General features: G+C 41.5%; 1 protein-coding gene across 1 annotated transcript in view; it reads left to right on the forward strand.

Moving 5' to 3' along the window:
• The window catches only part of CARF (calcium responsive transcription factor), a 134,384-nt gene that overhangs the window by 99,450 nt on the left and 10,942 nt on the right, over positions 1-23,992 (forward strand). Inside the window, exons 8-12 of the mRNA XM_089670569.1 lie at positions 294-414; positions 6,500-6,643; positions 10,630-10,860; positions 11,988-12,159; positions 17,029-17,104. Coding sequence (XP_089526695.1) covers positions 294-414; positions 6,500-6,643; positions 10,630-10,860; positions 11,988-12,159; positions 17,029-17,104 — 744 coding nt within the window. The remainder of the gene's footprint in view (positions 1-293; positions 415-6,499; positions 6,644-10,629; positions 10,861-11,987; positions 12,160-17,028; positions 17,105-23,992) is intronic.

A 23,992-nucleotide genomic window follows, 5' to 3' on the forward strand; every position in this document is an offset into this window, starting at 1 on the left:
AAATAGATCTGGAGCTAATTTATTTGTATTAAACTTAAACATATGTGCTTATTTTAAATTGGCATTTGTCATTATTACTTAGCGGGGTTATGTGGGAAAATCAGTTTAAAATGCTAAAATCACAATATTTTAGCAAAATTTAGCTTAAATGTGAAAAAGTTGCCAGCTTATTTTTGTGTGCGTGCTTGCTGTTTTCATCATTTTGAGAGGGTTAATGTGCATGCATCAGAAAACTGAATGATATACAGACAGACTTTTTTTCCTATAAGAAATTCTAAATTTGGCTATTATAGGAAGCAGAGCAATTGTGATGGAATGTCAGTATGGGCCAAGAAGGAAAGGTGCACAGCCCAAGAAAAGTGGAGAGGGAGACAATGCATCTGGGCAATCATACAAAGCAACATGTCCTGCAAGGTGGGTACTTCTCAACTAAATATCTTTCTGCTGAGACATACACTATATTTCCAAAAGTATTAGAACACCTGTCTTTACATGGATATGAGCTTTAATGGCATCCCAGTCTTAGTCCGTAGGGTTCAATATTGAGTTGGCCCACCTTTTGCAGCTATAACAGCTACAACTCTTCTGGGAAGGCTGTCGACAAGGTTTAGGAGTGTGTCTATGGGAATGTTTGACCATTCTTCCAGAAGCGCACTTGTGCAGGCCAGTCAAGTTCCTCCACCCCAAACTCTTTCATCCATGTCTTTATGGACCTTTGCGTCGGAACAGGAAGGGACCTTCTCCAAACTGTTCCCACAAAGTTAGGAGCATGAAATTGTCTGAAATGTCTTGGTATGCTGATGCCTTAAGAGTTCCCTTAATTGGAACTAAAGGGCCAAGCCCTGAAAAAATACCCCAGGCCGTATTCCCCCTCCACCAAAACTTTACACTTGGCATAATGCAGTAAGGCAAGTACCGTTCTCCTGGCAACCACCAAACCCAGACACGGCCATGGGAGTGCCATACAGAGAAGCATCGTTTGTCACTCCAAGAACACGTCTCCAGTGCTCTAGAGTCCAGTGGCGGCATGCTTTACAACACTGCATCCGATGCTTTGCATTGCACTTGGGTGATGTAAGGCTTGGATGCAGCTGCTCAGCCATGGAAACCCATTCAATGAAGCTCTCTACGCTCTGTTGTTGTGCTAATCTGAAGGCCACATGAAGTTTGGAGGGTATTAGCTATTGACTCTGCAGACAATTGGCAACTTCTGCGCACTGTGCACTTCAGCATGCGCTGACTATGCTCTGTCATTTTATGTGGCCTACCACTTGATGGCTGAGTTGCTGTTGTTCCCAGTTGCTTCCACTTTGTTATATTACCAATAACACTTGACCATGGAATATTTATCAGAAAGAAAATTTCATGGATAGACTTATTGCACAGGTGGCAACCTATCACGGTACCACGCTTGCATTCACTGAGCTCCTGAGAGTGACCCGTTCTTACACAAATGTTTGTAGAAGCAGTCTGCATGCCTAGGTGCTTGTTTTTTACACCTGTGCCCATGGAGGTGATTGGAACACTTGAATCCAATGATTTGGAGGGCTGTCCTAATATTTTTGGCAATATAGTGTATGTACAACTTTCAACCTAGCTGGAGGTAGGAGTTGTAAGCCTGAAGCACAGTTTTCATAAGCCGTAGAAGTACTTTTAATGACCAACTCTATGGTATTCTAGTGTCTTATTAAACCTGAAGTACATAAATGGGACAGTAAAACTTCTCTGCCTGATGTAAAGTGTTTTTAAACCTTCTTAAGTTAAAATATTACGGTACTGTGGACCTCAGCACTTGCCAGGTTTGCTGTGTGTTGCTCTGTGTTTTCTTTTTAAGGGTTGTAGTTGATTTGCATTCTGTCTTTGAAAATGGACTCTTCCCCCAGTTCCTGTTTTGGGATGGCTCGATTGCCCTACAAGAACCCGTAGAACCACATATTTGGAACTCTGCAGCTGAGTGTCTGTATGCTACAGCAGATAGTACAAAAACCTACAGCCGCAAGCCACTCCCCTGCTTCTCCCTCCTTCAGCAGCTTGACCCTGCCTTAAGTTACCAGTACCTTGTACCAGAAGTTCGGGGAAGTGACAAATTCCATTACAGTCAGGTTATATAGGAGTTTGGAACACTGGGAAACGCAGTAAGCCAGCCTCTGTATAACCCTTCTCTCAACCCAAAATGCTTCATTTTTTTGCTAGTGTCCTAAAAGATTGAACTAATTTTCTTCACTGGATTCTGACTTTGACGCTTTCCAAACCTGAACAGGATATATAGCTGCAGAGCAGTTTCCTGGTCCAGAGCCATTGAACAGCCCCCAGTGTAAGGCTGGTCGGGCTGAAGCACTAGAAGCTACCTCACTGTTGCACCATTGGGTGCCATTTTAAATTTCATGCCACTCCCAGTTTACTGTGCTGAGGGATCGAGCTCTGGTGCCATCTGTTGGGTGGAGAGCTGTGCACACATGCTTCGTGTTTGATTTTCCATCATTTAGTCTGGTGGAAGCATCATCTCACTGCTGCTGTTTTTGAAGGTTTATTAGGGTCTCTAATCCATTTCCACTGTCTGCTCACAGTGGCTTGGTTACCATTGGTCACCTGAAACCCTCATTAGCACCTGCCGTTTAGGTCTGTGAGTACTGAGGCCTTGCCTCACTCTGGGCCTAGTTGTTTTATCGCTGGGTAGATGGAACATGTTGTGATACACTGGTTTGGTTGTGAGGTACTGTGACAGCTGCCATTTGCTGTCCTTCATCCATAATCCCAGTGATAGTTTGGATTGCTCTGAAGGGAGAAAGCACATCCCACTGCTGCCACCAAATGTGATGGACCGCCTAGCACCCTGCTTGAGTGCCTCTGTCCGTGAACTGCTTCCTCACCCTCGGACACAGGACCCAGGTATTATAGCTGGGCATCACACCCAAGACTAGATGACACTAGCTTAGGTGCAAAACTGGAACTCTTTATTAAACAGTAATACAGGTTTTTTTTTTTACACTTTGCAAATAGGGGCAGTCCCCACATGAACAATAAAAAACAAATATTACACATTGGGATAAACATCCCACACTGATTAGATAACGAGGTAACACAGGTCTGACACCAGACTAATCCCATCATATAGGAACCTCCAGGAAGACCAAACAGTAGGTGACTCATATAACTCAATTAAGAGTAGGACAAATACACAACCATAAACACAACACAAACTAATAAACAGATTACAGCAAGAGTCCTCAGCATCAGATTGTTTTGAGCTGATTATATTATTATCTGCTTAAAGTCTCTAAATCTGGGGAGGGTTGAAGCAGTCAAACTAGTTTGGGCACAAGGACCCCAAATCTGTATCCAGGTCCTTCAGTTCTCAGAGTCTGTGTGTATCGGGGAGACATGGACTTGAATCTTAGATAAAACTACTCCAAGAGGTCCCCCAGGCACACACCTCCCAAAGAATAGAGCCCCCTCAGATGCCAGGGCCCACAGTAAGTAGGCAAGAGGCTAGCTTGCAGTCCCCCCCCCCCCAAAAGACCTGGGTCTGTCACAGGTACCCTAAGTCCTGCTTATCTTCTCTCTTTTAGGGGGTTTGCTTGCGCATTCTACTTTCTCCTTTATGGTGTTTTCAGGGCTGGCTTCCATGAGAATTTCTCTGGTCTTGGGGGTGGGAGGGGGAAGTTTCTTCTGTTCCTCCATTGGGATGTTCTGTTTTGAAGGCTCTCGTACTATCTTGCTGCAAGATTGCTTATTCGGCCAGGCAACCCTTTCCTGCTTTGAGCATTTAAAAGTATAAAGCTTGGTCCTTCTCTCTTATTTTGCATGGCTTTTGTTTTGTTTTTTAATAATAAAGTTTATGAAGAATTTCAACTTATATATGCACACTAGAAAAACGAGTCTTATGCTACATTCACACTAGCTTTGTCAGCAGGCATCAGACAGGCATTTGGGAAGCGTTTTTAACGCTTCTCAATCGCCTATGAAAATTCTGCACATGGCAGCACACAGTGCTGTTCACACTGAAGCGTAAGAATTGCGTCGCGGCAAAGCTGGCGCCTCATGTTTAGTTATGAGGAGTTGAAGCCTCCCATTCAAGTCTATGGTGCTGCTCCTCAAACGCCGGGCAGGCGTTTGCGGTGCGGTTGCGACACGGTTGTGAGGCAGTTGCAGAGTGTTAATACCATTTAACTTCATTATAGGCATTTGTGCTGCAGTTTTAACACTTGGCAAACGCCTATCAAATGCCTCAAAACCGCGCATAGGGCATTTGGGGAGCATTTGAGGAGTGTTAAAAACGCTTCCCAAACGCCTGTCAAACGCTATAGTCGTTTGGCAAGAGTTAGAAATAAAGTCAAGTGTGAACAAGCCCTGAAGGAGGCACATAGAGGCAAAAGACAACAAATATCCTTCAAAGGTCAGTCTGGTGCAAGGTACACTTTACAAGCAATTATTAAATGACAGAAAGTTGTGTATACAGCATACAGGTGGGTCTTGTTAGCTTTAGATGGGTGGGAGATTAAAATATAACTAAAGACACTTTTTGGCTTTATTATTGGATAGAGTGGAGGGAGATTAGAAAACCTGTCAGGTTTTTATTGCTATCTGCACCCCTATTGGGAAAATTAATTCTATTATTTATGTTTATCATTCACCAAGAGTGAAAGAAAATCCCACATTTTTGGCTTGACCCCAGAACAGTAATGGAGGGGAAATCTTCCAGTGGGGACACTATATCTGCTGACCTTGTTGAAAACCAGGGATTTCCTCACTTTGTATGGAGTTCTGCTTACTTTCTGGTGTGGCTTTGGGACAGGAAGTAAGGGAAATATCTTAAATGGGACACAGTTGGCAAAAAAACCTCTCTCTTACTTTATCTTTAATGAAAAATGTTTTTCCTGTAGTTCTGTATTAAAACTTTTCTTTTGGACTTTTTATGTTGTCCAAAATTCCCACTGAGAGATTTTGTTTTTTCCTTGGTCTGTGCCCCCTTGAATTTTTATCTTTTCTCGACCTTACATGTTTTTGGTCTATTTTTTTTTCTATTGTATTGTATTTTTAGTAGTGCGTTTTTTTTTTTTTTCCCATCTGTTATTTTGATGGATTGCTGGTTGGCTTTCCAGTTCTCATGAGCAGGGGCAGGTCCCCTGCAAGCTAATGTCATAGTGAGTTAGTATGTAACACATAAGAGCACATTATGATGAAAGACTTACCTTAAAGCGAAGCCCTCCAGCAGTGCGCTGTTACCACTAAAAGGGCTTCCATTTCCACCCGGTCTTCCTTCTGGGTTCATGGCCTACGGTCGTTTGAATGGCCAAACTGCTATTACGTCATTCCTGCACATGTGTATGGGAGCTGCAGCACAGTACTCTAAAGGGATTGCATTCCATCCTTCCAGAGTACAGTGTGCATGCGCCGGTGACGTCACCAGCTGCAGAGATAGTGAATATCTCCTAAACGGTGCATGCCATCCCTTCAGAGCTCAGTTTTCATGTGTTGGTGATGTCACCATCTACAGAATTAGTGAATATTTCCTAAACCGTGCACGTTTAGGAGATATTCCTTCAGTTAAGATTTATTATAAGCTTTCCTGTTGGTAGTGAGCAAGCAGTGTTCACTACTGCTTTAACAAACTAGAAAAGCTACAATTTCTGGGGAAATTATGTGAAGTGTTCTTGCCTCCAACCGTGGTCTACAACTGGAGTGGGCGGAGTAACTGGGTGGAGTGGCTTGTCACTCTGCTGCCTGCTCACACACCTGGGTTCCTTTGGCAACTCACTCTACAGCAAGGGCAGAGAAGAGTGATTAAAAACAAACTGCTCCAACCTGCTCACTTCACTAGCGGTTGCCATTATCAAACGTTTGTAATTTAAAAATTATAAATCCTACACCAAAGAGCCTGATATTGTGAGAATCACAAGACCCAGATCTACATTTTGATGTATAGTATGTCTCTGAAATATTAAAAATGAAGGCACAGTTGCAGTTCAGAAATTGCCCTTTAAATTTGAGGTGGCTAGAGTGGAGTTTCAATGAATGTCAATGGGCAACGTGAGTTGCAAAAAAATGGTCATATTGTGAAAACTATCAGGACTATGGCTTAGCCGTGGACATTTTTAGTGGCAGCAGGGATAGCTGAACGTTTTTATATAAGATTTGTGTAGGTGGGCTTGAAAATGAGGGAGTGATGGCAGTTTAGAGATCATGTCCTGATTTTTTAGCTCACACTCTAGCTTTTGTCAGCTCCCACTCTAGTTTTGAACATTCCGCCATTCATTCCTATGGGACCAATTTCACCACAAAAACGCAGATATTTCGTGAACCATAGGGTGGTAAATTTGGCTATAATAATAAGAATATATATGTGAGATAACAGCAAGTGGTCTTGCCATGCAAGAACACTTAATATATGAGACCAGATCACTGTAAGCTAACAACTAAAACTGATATACTGATGGAAGTATGACGCCATAAGATTTTTTTAGCACATCAAAACCACTGTTTCTTTTTATTCCTTAAGGATATACATAAAAAAGGTGAAGAAATTTCCAAAATACAGAGTCCCTACCGATCCAAAGATTGATAAAAAACTGATTAAGATGGAGCAAGAAAAAGCTTTTAACTTACTAAAAAAGGATTTAGATAGCACAGAGGGCATTTTAAGGTAAGAAAACATATTTGTAATTTTTGTTGTAGGCTGTTTGCATATAGTGTTTGCCAACTGTAGCAAAATATTGTATGTAGGTTTTTGTACAGGTATCTAGATACTTTAATTCGAACAGAATAAAGTTGAATTAACATGAAAACTGGTGGATAAAGTCTTGAACTTTAGTTTCCAAAACCTGTGGAGTTTTTCACTGGTTCTTTAAACATTTGTTAGCATTTGTGCGCATTTTTCATTGTGCTTAACTCTTTTTGCTATTAACTTGCATGTTAGTGTTGTAGAGACCCTCCTTACATTTTGGTTTTAAACAACATATGTTCAATGAACTCTGACTGCAACTCCTAACTAAGCTCCCTTAACCAATATCTGAACTGGAGATGTAGATAGGGTCCATTTAACCCTAGAGGGGAATTAGCACTGCAGCAGTAAAAAAGTGATGTGACCATGTAAATTAAAAGTGATTGTAAAGGATCTTTTTTTTTTTAAATAACAAACATGTTATACTTACCTGCTCTGTGCAATGGTTTTGCACAGAACAGCCCTGATCTTCCACTTATGGGGTCTGGGGTTCTCCACTGGCGCTTCTGGCTCCTCCTGCCTTCCAAGTACCCCCCAGCAAGCTGCCTGCTAGAGTAGAGGGAAGGGTAATCATGCAAGTTTGATCCCAAGCTAAGTCTAGTGAGAAGGGAGAGAGAGATTAGCACCTCTGCTCCCGGGCATAGCATTAGATCAAGATTGGGCTCAGGTAAGTATTTGGGGGCTGGGGGCGAGCTGCACTAAGGAAGGTTTTTTACCTTAATACAGAGAATACATTAAGGTAAAAAATCTTTAGCCTTTACAGCACTTTAGACACCAGCTGATCACATAATGATGAACCAGCAAACACAATGCTCCTGCACTTGGGGATGGACTCGATGCAGGCTACAACCACATTAAGAATGTCCTGGAACATGCACACCTTGCTGCCCTCAAATGGACCGGGGGAATCCAAATATACTGAATGAGGAAAGAACAAAGAGAGGGCGCACAGGCCTAGTGCATTACCATAAAAATGTTTAATAAGAAATAAAGTAGGTGTTGTACTCACAAACGACAATATAGTCAAGGCACGTCATAAAAGAACAACTGGGTCAACACCGCGCTGAGTAACAGTCCGCAATGGGGAGTGTAGACATCCAATAGGCTGACACGTTTCGAGGACTTGCCTCTTCCTCAGAGTCCCCATTGCGGACTGTTACTCAGCGCCGTGTTGACCCAGCTGTTCTTATATGATGTGCCTTGACTTTATTGTTGTTTGTGAGTACAACACCTATTTTATTTTTTATTAAACATTTTTCATGGTAATGCACTAGGCCTGTGCGCCCTCTCTTTGTTCTTTGATCACATAATGATGACTCCTACAACTTTTAGAAGCAGAACTATCTAATCCTCTTTTGTATAGCAAACTGTCATTTTAGTGTCTGCCTTGTGAAAAGGGAGCATAGGTAAAAGATGACATTGCCTTTAAAGCTGGACTCCATGCAAATGGGTAAATTCCCAGATTAAATACATACTATATATGAGTGTTGTTTTACATGCCAAAATGTATTTCTGTCAATTTGTTCCTGAGATTTTCACAGCCCTGCCAGACAACACAACCAGCCTGGATACCTGATTTTATTCTGCTGCGGTTACGATATACAGCCAGGTTTTTTTGCCTGCCCTAGCCTGTAATTGGACAGGGAAGGAGCAACAACAGACTGATTAGCTCATCACCCTCTCACTCCTATCAGCAAGCTTCTTGTTAGCACATAGGCACTGCAGAACACCTGATCGGCTCCTGTGCTGCTTCTCCCTCTCCCAATCTGACCTCTGCTGTACAAGGAATTGCAAGAGGCCAATATCAAGTCAAATTCAGATATTTAGAGGGTAACTTCCCTTTTAGGGGGAAAAAAATGTGCAAATAAAAAAATAATATAGCGTATACAATTGCGGCTCAAGTCATATTGTAATTTAATGCTATTACAAATTACCTTTCCTTTTCAATCTGCAGTGCTGTCATTTTCTGTAAAATACAATATGGCTACCTGGAGGTGTTCTGCACACAGATGGTGTACAGAATGCCACCTGAAAATGTCCTTTCCTGCTTGATTTTCCCAGATGTCTGCACTAAGATGCAAGTCAGATTTTTGGCATCTCCTACAACAAAAATCTAATTTTTGGTGAAATACTCCCTATGGAAAATCATGTCTGAAGGGCTGCAGACCCTGCTACTTTCCTCATTAGAGCCTTGCAGCAGCTGATTGTTAATTATAATACCACTCCCATACAAATTCACTCAGCACAAAATATACGTAATAACATTTTTTTTTTAATATACACATACCACATTTTATCTGCCTAGAGTTCAACTTTAACCACTTCCCGTCCTGCCCATGTCTATAAACGGCCAGATGGGAGCACTGCTGAAGCGGGTTGACGTTTCTAAATGTCACCCACATTCACTGCCTATGTGCGCTCCCTGGGATTGCGCGGCACCACGATCCGGTGTCCACTGTGTCCTCTGAACACAGCAGAACACTGATCACTGTACTGGACCTTTGTGTGAAGCCCCGATTCATATGATCACTGATTGGCCAATCAGTGATCACATCAGCAGCAGTAAACAAGATGTTACTTCCTGACATCATTGATTACTACTTGTGAAATCTGTGAATGATCAAGGCTATTCACAACAGCTTTGTACCATGTGACAAGCTGTGACCAATCACAGCTCACGTAGTATTTCTCAATGGTTGCAAGAATGCAGGCAGAGAGAAATAGAAATTATTACTTTTACAGCCTTTATGGGTGACAGTATGTTAAAAAAAAATCCAGAAAAATAATATAAAAAAATAAAATAAAATGTAAACATTTTTTTTGAAAAACTATCATTTTTGGTTTTAAACTAATTTGGGTTATTTTTTTTACTAAAAGATAGCTGAATCCATTTTGGCCAAGATTTATGAAGAAAGATTATTTATTTGCAAAATTTTATAAAAAAAACACTTTTTTTTCAAAATGTTTGGACTTTTTCATTTACATAGCAAAAAAATGAAAATCTCAGTTGTGAATAAATACCACCTAAATAAAGTTTTATGTGTCTTAAAAAATGCTAAAAGAATTCATATGTACAGTGACCACGTAATTGTCATTCAAAGTGTGATAGCACTGAAGGCTGAAAATTGACCTGGGTAGGAAGGGGGTGAAAGTGTTCGAACTTGAAGTGGTTAACTTTACTATCTCTATGTATTGCAGCTGAGAATACCTGGGGTCTAGTAGGAATAATTGGGTTCCATCATGTATATCATATCATAAAAACACCATCAATATAACATACAATATCTTTCATTGTGAATCCTTATTACTTTAATGTATGTATTGTTGCATGTATTTACAGGGAATGACAGAATACTTCTAAATATCTTAACTTCTGATTTCATTTGAAATGATGTTAAAGCCTAACTCCAGCCAAACCTGTTTTTTAGCCTTGGATAGTTAGAAAGGTTAGAAGTTCATGTGTTTACTGGTATCTGTATCTGCAATGGGAAGATTTCCAAAGACAGAGGTTATCAGAACAGGAAGCAAGGGAAAACATCAGAAAATATCCTGCACAGCTTTATCCAAAACTAAAAATAATGTTGTTGCTGGAGTTGGTCTTTAAACATAGACTTTCCCAAACACAAACTGATGTATGCCTCCCATCCCAGATCTCTACTTTAGTTCTTTTAGCAAATTGATTTCCTATGTAACAAAATTTATCCTGACCGCTTTTTTTCCCTCTTACATTTATGCTCACTGTAAATTAATGTAAATCGTTTCCTTACTTTCTGCTTACAAAATCTTAGTTTACACAAGGCAGTTTTAAGACTGTGTAAGGTGCTTTTACACACTTGTGTGTTCTACATATAGCCCTTACTCATGATACGTATACACAATGAATTCTCTCCTTTGTTGAATTATTACAGGTGGTATGTTCAGTTACCTGACCAGGAAGCACATCAGTATCACAGTCTAGATGCAGGCTGTTTCTCACCATCACCTACCCCATTCCAACCATCTAATGAGGAAGAAGAGGAAGTGGTGTGTGATGAAAATAGTCTTCAACCTTCTCGACTGCACCCTTGCGTGGCAGAAAAAATACGGGAGCTTGTGTCCAAAGGAATTGAGGAGGTTTATGCTGTGAGGAAACAGTTAAGGTAAAAAGAGATCGCTTGTTGGGAAGTAACCCAAATTATCACCCTGTGTGTAAGGACATTTAGGATTCCTGTTTGTTATAAATATTTAAATCAGTTTTTGCTTAAAAATTGCTTAAAACACTTAATGATTTTTCCATATTACTGACTAACCTTGGCTTGCTCTGTACTGGTCTCTGTGTGGCGGCAGCCATCTTGGTGAAGGCAGACTTTACTTTCTCATGTTAGAGCATCCTGTAAGGAGAACAGTGAACATCACAGTAATGATACTACCAAATCTACAAATATGAGACTAGCAGTCAGAGGCAGCAGTGGATCTCACTCTGCAGATGCACAGCTAAAAGACTATAGGTGTTAGGTATCCGGGTATGACCAGAAATGTGTGGACTGACACAGGGAAACACAGGCTCCAGGTATAGTATAAACAATACAATTTATTAAAGACTAAACAATACATAAACGCAGTGCAAGACTAAACATAAACACAGTGCAGCCAAATCTCCAACAGATAACAATAAGAACAATACTAAACGTAGTCGGGCAGGCCGGGTCGGTAGCAAACGGGCAGGCAAGGTACAAGGAGCAGGCGGAAGCGTAGTCAGGACAGGCAGAGTTCATGCAGAGTCAGGATTAAAGCAGGATCAGGCAGGAAGCAGACAGGATGCAGGTACAGGGGCACATGGGAAACATACACCAAGGCCCTGATCACAGGCCTGGCCATTCCTTAAATACACCTGCTGTAATCAGCCTCAGGTGATGGCTCATTGCAGGAGTGAGCCTCTGGTTGCTGAGAGCACCCGCTGGCCAGCCCTGGTACTGCAGCCCACAAGGCAGGTGAGTCCCACCAACACTGGCAAGTCCATTCCTGACAATAGGCACAGAAGTACGAAGGCATCCTCACTTAGGATGTGCAATGCTATTTTTTCAAGGGCATTCAAACCAAAGTATGTTTTCCAGGGTACTGCTGAGGGACAATAAACAGTTCTAAATGTTCCCTGTAGCAAGTCTTCACTTTGTGAGTTCAGGTCCACATTAGGTTTTTTTTTCTGTAATTGTGGATACATTGGCACCTATAATTTTGCATGTAATGTCTTCTTACTCAAATATTTCCATTTTTTTTCACTGATTAGAAAATATGTGGAGCGAGAGCTTTTTAAACCTGATGAAATTCCTGAACGGCATAACCTGTCTTACTTCCCAACTGTGAATGATCTAAAGAACCACATCCATGAGGCACAGAAAGCCCTGGGGAATGGAGACCTCATCTATGATCAGGAGACTGTCTCAGGATCAGTGAGAGAGGTGACTGCTCAGTGCATTTACGTAAGAGGTTTCTAGGGAAGTTTTTCTTCATAAGTGGTGTGCTGTTACTAATCTACTGGCTGGTGGTAAATAGATCAGACATGCAAGGATACTGATATGTATATAGAGCTGTTGTACAACAGAATTCAGCAGAGGTTTTCCATCTATTTGACACCTAGTGCTATGCTACAGTTCATGATTGGGATAATTTAGGCGTATGTTGAGAGGAGAGACCAAAGTAGGTGTAAAAATGTGGATATTTCAGCAGAATAGTACATTGGTAGTGAAAAGTAACCTGAAATACAGGTCTCAACCACTTCCCTACTGCCCGCCCACAATGTACTGTGGCCAGATGGCATCTACAGGAAAAGCAACGTACCCGTACGTCGCTCTGGCTGTTCCAACACAAGGGGGCGAGCAGCGCTCGTCCACCGTGACTGCTGTGTCCGGCGGACACAGTGGAATGAAGATCCCGGTGAACGGGACCTGGTGATCATGTGATCTCTATGCGATCACATGATCACAATGCGATCACATGATCACAATGTAAGCAAAGCCATTATAAATAAATCTCATTCATAACAGCTCTGCTTCTCTTCCTAATGAGTTGTGATTGGCCCACAGCTGTCACATGATATATGGGGCCAATCACAGCACCCTGTATCATGTGATTAGCTACAGCCAATCACTATCTTGAGCTGTCAAAAACTCATTGATGACAGTTCGTTAATGAGTTAGGTTCACGACAGTAAGCTTTGCATTGCAGGAGAAAGGATCTTTATTTCTCCTGCAAAGCAAAGTGTAAATTAGAAGAAAAAAAATCCCTGATACCCCCCACAGTAGTACAATCTTACTATGGTAATGTTGTACTAATCTGATAAAAATATATAAAAAAAAAAAAATTGTTAAAAAAAATTAAATAAAAAATACCATATTGAGAAATTTTTAAGGGTTTGTTTTTAACTAATTGCCAACCGCTTACCCGCTCTTGGCAAAGCGACATAATCTTGCATTGCTTCCTGTTTTAGGGTGTGAACATGCCTGAGACCCCCCCCCAGTCGGTCCAGGGAGAGAAGAGAGAACACATCACCGAGTAAAAGCACTACATTTTACACACACACATACATCACCCAGCCATTGCCATTCGTACAGTGTCAGTATATAACATTTTTCACTGATCACTGCATTCCTGCCAATAGCAACATCAAATAGCGTCAGGGTCAGTAAGCGCCCCACCCAGTCAGGGTCAGCTAGTGTTAGATTGTTTGTACACTATCGCACTCACGCTATAGGTCGCTGATCACCGCCATTACTAGTATAGTGTTTGTCAATATAATGATCATGAACAGAACTATACTAGTGCCTCATTTGTATAGTGTCCCCAAAAACGCAGTGTTAGCAGAATCGGCCCCATTCGCTGCCAGCTCTAGCGCTTGGCCCCTTCACTGTTTTTCACTGAAGATTTGTACCAATTGATTGTGGGCCAAAGCAATTTATACGCACAACAATACAACGCCGCCCACTCAAATTCAGCTCTTTTCACATGGAAAACTATCACAGTTTCTGAATTTAAAACTTTTTTGGGCCTAACCCTCAACATGGTTTACAAAAAAGAATGAATTGCGGTCATATTTGTCCATAGACCTGTATGACTTTGAGTGGTTATACCGGGATGATGCCTGCAGCTACAGGCATCATCCTGGTATCGTTTTTTTCAGCTGGCGGTCGGCTTTCATTTAAAAGCAATCCTGGTGGCCAATTAGCTGCTGAATTTTTTTTACAAGCAGCGGGAAGGCACATTTCCCCCCTCCTGCTGCCTTCCACAGTTTTCTTGGGTTTCTCCTGTCCCACAGAGGAATCAGAGAATGCAGCCGGCAGATGCTCTGGCTGACTATAGAGCTGATCACAGACCAGAATGACTCCATTCATCTCTATAGTCCAAGGAATCGGAAGCTACAAGCATTTCATCACTTCAGTTTTGCAGGATATAAGAAGCGCCATTTGCAAATTGGGAAAGCATCTGATTACACCGATCTTGGTGAGATCAGATGATGTAAGGGCAGAGGAGATATCTAATAGACCCCAGATTTCTCAAAAAAGAATACCTGTCAATACCTATTGCAGTCAGAGGGGATATTTACATCCTTGTGATAGCAATAAAAGTGATTAAAAAAAAAGAAGAAAGAGACCGTGTAAAAATGATTTTAAAAAATCAAAATAACGGGAAAAAAAGCACCCTTGCCTCACTACACGCGCGCAAATATATGTGTAAATATAAATTGGTGACCTGAAAAGTCTTTTAAAGCGTCGCCTATCGATAATAAAAATGTATGTACTTTGTTGCCATTGCACGGGCATGCACAATTTTAAAGCTTGCCGTGTTTGGTATCTATTTACACTGCGTTACATCATCTTTAATATTTTATTAAACAATTGGGCAATATATTGTGGTTTTGTGCGTTAAAATTCTAAAAAGTGTATTTTTCCCAAAAGATTTATGTTTTAAAAATCGCTGCGCAAATACTGTGTGATGTAAAAAAAATTCAACACCCACCGTTTTATTCTCTAGGGCCTCTGCTTTAAAAAATTATATAATGTTTGGGGGTTCCAAGTAATTTTCTAGCAAAAAAATTTTTTTTTCATGTGTACAAAAAGTGTCAGAAAAAGCTTGGTCTTTAAGAGTAGGTGATGTGTGGCATAAGCTTCTAATGGTGGCCCTGAAATGCCAGGATAGTAGAAGCAACCCCTCCAAATGGCCCCTTTTTGGAAAGTAGACACTCCACGGTAATTGCTAAGAGGCACGGTGAGTGTTTTACAGATCTCATTTGTTGTCACATGTTTTTGGAAAATGAAGAAAGAAAACAAATGTCTTTTTCTTTTCTTTTTTTCTTTTTCAAAACCCTGTGACAAAAATGATATCTGTAAAATACTCACAATGCCTCTTATCAAATTCCTTGGGGTGTCTACTTTCCAAAAAGGGGTCATTGGGGGGGGGGTGTTTGTACTATCCTGGCATTTTAGAGCCTTCAGAACTGTGATAGGTAGTGGGGACGTGATATGAGGAAATATGCCCTTTGAAAGCCTGGAGCTAGTCATTGGATTTTAGGGGCTTGTATGTAGCTAGGCTGCCAAAAAGTCTCTCACATGTGCTATCCTCATACTCAGGAGAAATAGAAGAATGTGTTTTGGGGTGTTATTCCACATATACCCATGGCATGCATGAGCAATATATCATTAAAGTGACAACTTTGTGGGAAAAAAATAATTGTCATTTTCAAAAAATGTGTGGCAAAAAAAGGGCTCAACATGTCTCTCTGCAAAATCCTTGGGGTGTCTATTTTCCAGAATGGGGTCATTTGGCGGGGGGGGGGGGGGGTTATACTGCCCTGGCATTTTAGCACCTGAAGAAATGTGATAGGCAGTCAGAAAGTAAAAGCTGCATAAATTCCACATATATATACCATAGTTTTGTAGACGCTATAACTTTTACACAAACCAATTAATATACATGTATTGAGATTCTTTTTACCAAAGACATGTAGCAGAATACATTTTGGCCTAAATTTATACCTAACTTTAAGTTTATTGGATATTTTTTATTATCAAAAATGAAAAATATTGTTTTCTTTTTATAAATTTTAGGTCTTTTTTTGTTTTTAGTGCAAAAGTAAAAACCACAGAGGTGATCAAATACCACCAAAAGAAAACTCTATTTGTGTGAAAAAAGGACATAAATTTTGTTTGGGTACAGCATTGCACGACCGCACAATTACCAGTTGAAATAGCGCAGTGCTGAACAGCAAATATTGGCCCCGTCATGAAGGGGGGTATATCTGCTGCAGGGCAAGTGGTTAAAGTGTATCTAAAGCCAAAACTTTTTATGTTTGATAACAGGAAATGGTTAGAACTCCTGTTAGTTACTTATTGCTGTCTGTGTCCCCTTTGGTGAAATACATCCTTTCTGTTTGTACCAGTGACTGTTGTCATTGGGTCTGAAAGTGAAGCAACATTCAACATTTTCCAATTTGTTCCCACAGCAGTCCTCTGAATGAGGATTTTCCTCACTTTTGTTGTGATTACATGACAGGAAATGCAGCAAAATCTACTCAATGGGACACAGATGGCAAAAATTTAAAATTAATCGAGTTTTAGCCTTTCCCTATGCAAAGCTTTAGGCCTCATGCACATTGAACGTTTTTTCCAGCTGTTTCTAGGGGCGTCAGGCTTTTTTTTTCCTGCCTCTAAACTCTCCTGCATGTTTGCCTTTGTGTCCACGCACACATAGATTTTTAGCAGAATCTGGTAGCAGAAGAGTTTAGAGGCAGAAACAAAAACACTGTCAGTGCATCAAGGAGCATTAGAGTTTTGGCAGGAAAAACACTTGGCGCTTGTAAACACATGTAAATGCTTGTTTAGCGCTTGAGCGTTAATTCATTTCAATGGCCAGAATAAATTATAATTATGGCTAATAAAGTGAATTAACACCCAAGCGCTCGACACCTGTAAACGCGATTAGAAGCATTACACACTTTTACAAGCATCAGGAGTTTTTTTCTGCTAAAACACTGCTGCTTGGAGGAAAGGCTTCTAGGAGGAAAAGCTTTGTTCTTGCAAAACATCCTGTGTACATGAGGCCTTATAGTTTTTGTATATTTTAGAATATATGGAGCATGTGAAATAGGAAAACACAGTGGGACCGTGCTGGCAGCTATTTCAGTCAGTTCACACCACAGTTCATACCAAAGCTTGCCATTTCTAACCATTATATAGCAATGCCACTGCGGTTAACAGAACTTTATTGAAATGTAAGTTGCGATGGTTTTCCAGTGTTGAAACATTATTGAATTATTATTATGTATATTTTTTCAGCTGCAGTGGAACTCTGATAATGGCAGCGTTCTCAATGAAATGGTTACGGTTACATTTGAAGCGGCTTCTCAAGAAGGTAGGTGTTTATTTTCTTATTTTTACTTTTTTACATAGCACTGACAAAACATCACATTCACATCAGTTTCTTTCCCTCAGTATAGCTTAGAGCAGCCTTTTTCAACCAGGGTGCCCCTGGGGTACCTTGAGGTCTCTTAAGGGGTGCCTTGGCAAAATGCCTAAAAATTGCCCAAAAATTGTGTACAAGTCAGAGGTGGATCAAGCCTGCCTTTTAGCCACACAAAGCCACGGGCTGTTATTGTACACCATTACGACCTTCTAGCTGCCGGCATCCCAACAACCAATTACATCATCAGTTGATAAGGAGGATGTTGGTCATCTGCACAGCATCCTTGATCCTTGTTTGACCCTCCCCTCCCCCTCTCCATCACCGCTGGGGTCACATTAGCTGAGTGATGGAGAAAAACTGAGGGAGAAGAGAAACATTGGAATACTGGTCAGTACCAGTGTGCAAAAGTGAAATTGATTTGGAAGAATAAATCGCCTCTAATGCTGGATGTCCTACGTGTGTTGATGTTGACGCATTATGTAAAACTATTAGAATAGTTTTTTACATTTTAAAATGGAGTGTCTCAAGACTGTCCATAATTTTAGAGGGTGCCTTGAAATTGTCCATAATTTTAAAGGGTGCCTTGACTGAAAAAAGGTTGAGAAACACTGACTTAGAGTCTACTTTTGGCACACACATGCATACTTTATATTATGCAAGACAAGTGTACTAACAGGTGCAACATTCTAGCAGAAGTGCACAGTATAAATTGTTGTTTCATAATAATAACTATTGGGAATAGCTACAACGTGAGCTAGAAAAGTCAAATTAATAATTCTTGTACGGTTGGATTTTTTTTGTGAGTGTGGATTTTAATGGACTTCTGAGTATGTGTTTTGCTTGGTACTTTGTCAGACAGACAGTCTAAATCTCTGTTGCCTGACAGGCAACAAGCAAGTTTTCCTATCCCTGAATAATGTAGCAGTTCATCCAAAGCCACTCTCATCTGCAGTGCAGGTTATGTTGCTAGTTGCTTCAGTCATCAGGGTGCTTTACATTCCAATTAAAAAAGAAAATCGGAGAGCCATTTACGTTAAGCCTTATGCTACCTGCTATATAAAAAATTTAAATAAAAGTGTAATAAAAAGGATAATATAACTTTGTGCATGTGAGACACGTGAGTGTTTTCAATAAAGGGGTTTATTTCCACTTGAAAAACCTCTCTATTTTTACAAATGACAATGGTATACTTGAGTGCAAAGTATCCAGACATAGTATCCAATATAACTGAAGTAATAAGGGACAGTCTTCAATCTGGCAGGGTTGGCTAGATGTAGCGGGGCTGGTCCCATCTCAACTAGTTATGCAAAGGCTCCTGCAGTTGTCACCATAACTTGTCATTATAGAGCTATACTTTTTTATAGCATTCTATGATATGCAGTCTGTAAGATTCACATTGTATTCTCACACTGACCTTTTCAGTTCGTAGATAATTCCACCTGTTTGTTTATTGGTTAAATTTAACTCTATTCACTAAGCAATACTCAGGATCACGTATGTATTGATCTTACTTTTTCACATTGTTATGACCTTGTATTGCAAGATAAAAGTTTAATTTCGTTTACCTATTTTCATATATGCCATGCATTGTAACTTGTGATCTTGTTCTTAATAAAAAGAGTTTGGATTTTTAAAAAAAATATGGGTCAGTCCATTTAGAGTTTATATTTCAGGTAGGTAGAATTGGTTTAAAGTAAATCCTACTGTTTATCTGGCTATCCCACCTTCGTAGAGCTGACAACTTCTATTCTGGATGTACGACTGCTTAAGGATTCAGTAGATCAGTGGTCTCCAAACTGTGGCCCGGTGGCCAGATGCAGCCCTTTGCTTGTTTTTATCCGGCCCTTGGGGCACCATTCCTCCAACTGATGGCAATGATGGGGCACCATTCTTCCTAATGACACCAACAATGGGGCACTATTCCGCCAACTGTTACCAACAGTGGGGTACTATTCCTCTTAATAAAAACAATATTGCTTACTCCCATTGATGGCAGAGCATTTTCTACATCCACCAGCCACAGTCTGGACCCCCTAAAGCCTGAAGAACAGAAAACTGGCCTTTTAATTAGAAAAGTTGGAGACCCCTGCAATAGATATTAACTTAAGATTGTTCCCCAAACCTTGCTTCTTTTCCACGAGTTATCACGCGACCTGCAGGAGTGGGATGCTAGGTACAACTAAAAAAGAACAGCCCCTAGTGACAGCCCATGCTGGTGCTAAGCCCCCCATCAGCAACATAAGGCTTAATTTTTACCTTGCACTTAGGAGTTGGAACCTAGAAACTTTTCTGCTTCTTATTTCCAAGTTTTTTTGTTCCTGTTGATGATTTTTTTTCTTTTACTGCAGCGCTGGGTGCTAGACCAAATATACAATATAGATCAGGGTAGTCTCAACACTGCCTTCGAGCCCATGCAGTTCTCTGCCTCATCTTGATTGGCTGCAACTACTGTGCTGATAGCGGAGTGGCCCAGGGAGTTTTGACCCGTTATTGGATGCATACAATGGGTTGGTCGGTTCCATTCTGTTGAGCTGCTATTCCTGGACCAGCGACATTTGGATCACCATCAGAGAAGCGTTTGTATCCCCTGGAGACACCTTGCCTTGGGATGTCTAATACTGCTGTGAGACTGCAGGTTTCAAGATGACATGCCTTAGTCTGTGAGTGATCTCTCCAGGGTGCATTGCATTGGATCACCTGGGGGTTTTCCCTTGCCCTGTGGCTGCCCTTCCTGAGGCCCCTGAGCAAGTGCAGGTAGTCACCAGCATTGGGGAATTTTTCTTCATCAAACCTCTGCTTTTGCGAATCTTCTTTGCATTGCCTGCCAAACTTCCATATGACTGGCCAACCGCAGACACAGGCCAAATGGCTTTGGGGTTCACAGGGCCCCCCTTAACTTTTGATACCTTTTCTACAACCATGGAAGGCTTTATTTCTCACATGGAGAGGGTTCTATCGCAGAAGCCCCCTAAAAAAAAAATCTGTGTCTGCGTTTGAGGTTGTCTGCTCCTGACCCCCATAGGTCAGGACCCCTCATTAAGGCAGAAGCCACCTCATTCCAAACCAATCTGACAGTGAGAAGGAGTTGCCAACTGTTAAACTGGCACATGAAAAAGGGCTGGTCTTGGCTCCTATTAAGGCTCTCCAGGAGACTTTTAAGATTCAGGAGCCTTCAGCTTCTGAAGATTTTTCCAGTCCCTTTCAGGACTCATAAGCACAGGCAGTCCTCTAATGTTTTTCATTATGACTTCTTGTTTCATCTACAAATATTGGATGCATCCAATTAGGCCATTCACCTTGCCAAAATACGTTGCTGTACATTACCCATTCAAGGAGGCATTTTCAAGGAATGATCCAACCGCTCTGGTGATTGATCTTCTATTTCTAGACCAAATAAGGCTATCAGTCCAGTTAAAGATTCCCCCTTCTTCAGGGACCCGTCAAAAAGGAAGGTGAAGAGTACCACTCTCTCCATGTATATCATTATGGGAGCTCTAATCTGTCCAGTTCTGGCATCTGTCCCAACCTGAATGGGTTAAGCTATTGCTCCAAGATTTAGCTCCCAGCTTATATTGACTTGGCTGATCAATTGATTCTTCGCCAATGCAACTTTGCATTCTGGACAGCTGTTTTCGCAACTGCCTGTTTCGGCTGTTATGTTGAAGTGCTTACCCTAGCTTAAGTGCCAGTCTGTGGACCAGGCTCTTGCCAAGATGCCTATTGCAAGTGGTCACCTTTTTGGTGAGTCCATGGACAAGATTATCAAAATCACACCTTTTTTGCCCTGTCCAGGAAAAACAAGGAGCAACGGCGTAATGCCAGCCTTTCTTTTATGCAAATAGATGCATTTTTTGTGGCCAGGATGCCTCTTTCGGGGACAAGTCCACAAAGCCCTCTGTGCCCACAGGATTCAAGCATCCTTGTCAGTAGCACAAGAACCCCAAGCCCATGGAAAAGCCCGCCTTTGCATGAAGGTTCACTCCCACAACAACTTCTCCATATGGGGAGACGTCTTCTGTCCTTTGCAGGCTGATGGCTGCCTCTCATTTCAGACAAATGGGTCTTGGAGGTGGTATCCTCCAGCTGCAAAATCAAGTTCCAGCTTTTCCCTCCAGAATGTTTTTTCTTTTCTAACCTACGCCTTTCACTGAAGCATCTGGTAAACCTGCACTCAGACGTTCAGGAGTTTCTTGCTCAGGGGGTGATATAGTACTTGTACCATTTTCCAAAACGTTCAGAAGATTGTTTTCCAATATGTTCACGGTTCCAAAGAAGGAAGGAGTTCTTCCCATTCTGGTTCTGAAGGCCTTCAATGCTTTTGTGAAGGTGCATATGTTTCGTATAGAATTAGTGAGGTCATTGGTAGCTTCTGTTCATCAGGGGGATGTCCTAACCTCAGTCAACATCAGGGACACAAACTTCAACGTTCCCTTCTCCCACAACCGCCAGCGTTTTTTTCAGTTCTTAATGAAGGAGCTTCATTACCATTTTTGGCATTTCCATTCGGTGTGAGGAAACCCAACTCCCACTCAACATTCTGCAACTCTGAGCAATTTGTTTGTCCTTATAACATTGGACTTCCTGCTGGAGAATCATCTAATCTGGATTCTGTCATACAGCACCATGATGGTCGCATACATCAACCATCATGGAATACCTAGTTGTCTTACTGCGGCAAGAGCAGTAGAAAAGATTTTGTCTTGGGCAGGACTTTGCATTCCAGCCTCATCCTCTGGTTAAATCACAGAGCTTGACAATTTTGCAAGACTGCTCTGCTGTCAGAGTTTGTCTTTCAGGGGATGGGCCCTAAACCTGCAGGTCTTCTAGGACCTGTGACCTGTGGATACTCCGGTAGCTCCAAGGATCCGTACAGCCTGATTTATGCCTTTCCTCATTTGCAACTCCCTTCTTATCTGCTCCACAGGTTCTTGATAGTGGGCATTTTGAGGGGTGCTCATAGCTCTAGGTTGGCCCAAGCAGATATGGTACTCTGCCATGTTCAGACTACTTGCGGATGCTCTGTGAATCTTTCAGACCATCATATTTGTGGTTCAATGGCTAAGATATTGCTTCCCAGGTCTTTGGAGATAGGAGGGCTCTTTGCATTGATGATTCTCCACTGTTAACAGTTAGGTAGTCTACTTCTCATAAGGTCTATCTTCACACATGGACAACATTTTTTGCATTGTGTGGGGATAGTAGCTGCTACCCCAGGAAATGCTCCATTGGACAAAACGTGACCTTTTTAGTTTTGCAGTCAGGTCTGCTTCTATGTTTGGATCTGTGTACCATCAATTGATTTCTCGCTGCATTTGTGATCTTGCTCCAAAGACCACTAGCCTCTTTCCCTGATTGAAATTTTTATAGGGTGTATACTATGTAGCTTCCCCTATACAGCTTCCTGCTGCTTTGTTGGCTTTGTGTAGTTCTTTTCAGTGATTCAGGCCACTTTTTAACCTGTCAGGAATATTTTCAATATGCTCACAAGGTTGCTTTCAGGGCGCTTTCACTTCTGCAAGACATGTTTTTTTCAGAGAGATCTTGTCCTACGCAGGAATGGTGGGGTTGCGGCCAAGAGTGTTCTTACTTCTTAAGGTGGTTTTGTTTTTTAATTTTACTTTTCAACTAGAACATTGTTTGTTTTTCTCTCTCAGTGCGTTAGTAAGCTATTCTTTCCGCTGTCTAGATGTAGTTAGACTTTGCAGGCTTATTAGTCTGCCTCTGTCCAAGTTTTCCAGAGGAAGCTTTCCAGCCATTTACTCTTTTGTAATTGGCTCTTGTATGTTACTTGATCAGGGGACCTTTTATATGGGGAGGTTCCGTATCCTATTCGAGTCTTCCTGGACTCATTGTATTGTTTCTGCTTTAGGGCAGTGGCTTTAGTTTTTCACACCCTTTGGTAGATGTTGGTTTGGGATGCATACCCCCATATCTCCATATTTACAACGCATCAGTGATTCCTTTGCATTGCTCTGGGCCCCCAATGACTTCAGTTTGTGGCCCAGCAATTTAGACTGTTTTCTGCATCACAAGAATTCACTAAGATGTACTCCTGTGCTGCACTCCCAAGCATTTCTATTGTGGGATATCTGGACGACCTTCTGTAGTGCAGGCAATGGTCTACATCAATCATCCGGTAGAAACCAGAAGTCTTTCTGTGGCAAGGGGATGTGTAAAGGAGTCTGTCCTTGGAAATACCTTATGTTCCAGCCTTGTCTGCTGTGTACTTCCTGTGGCCAGTTGGCAAGCACACTACCTCAACTGGCAGCACATGGACCCAGGGGAATAATCTCTACAACCAGATGTTTCCCAGGACCTGTGTATGGTGATGATGTGAATCATCCCAGCCTCCATGTTCAACAGCAAACTGGGCAGGTTTGTCTCCAGGTACAGGCAGATGCTCTAATTACTCAATGGGATCAGTACAGCCTGATCTTTGCCTTTCCTCCCCTGAAACTCTGCGATATTGAAATGGAAGGGCATTCTGGTAGCTCTCGAGTGGCCAAATCAGATGTGGTTCTTTAACCTGATCAGATGCCCCATGGGCTCCTACACATCTTTCAGATCTTCCATCTCCACTTAGCTTCACAGATGCTTGCTTTAATGGCACGGATGTTGAAGCCCAGTTTCTGAGCAACAGTGGAATCTCTGAATCGGTGAGCCTCATAATGCTTAACACTAATAGGTATCCTTCCCACAAGGTTTATCACTGAACGTGGAAGGCATACTTCTCTTGGCGCAAGGCAAGCAACATCCGCCTCAAGAAATCCTGGCTTTTTTACTAATGAACCAGAACAGCATTTAGCCCTTAGTACCTTCAAGGGTCAAATCTCTGTC

Source organism: Staurois parvus, unplaced genomic scaffold, assembly GCF_062004578.1.
Source record: "Staurois parvus isolate SC_StPar_1 unplaced genomic scaffold, SC_StPar_1.0 ptg000011l, whole genome shotgun sequence".
Lineage (NCBI taxonomy): Eukaryota > Metazoa > Chordata > Amphibia > Anura > Ranidae > Staurois > Staurois parvus.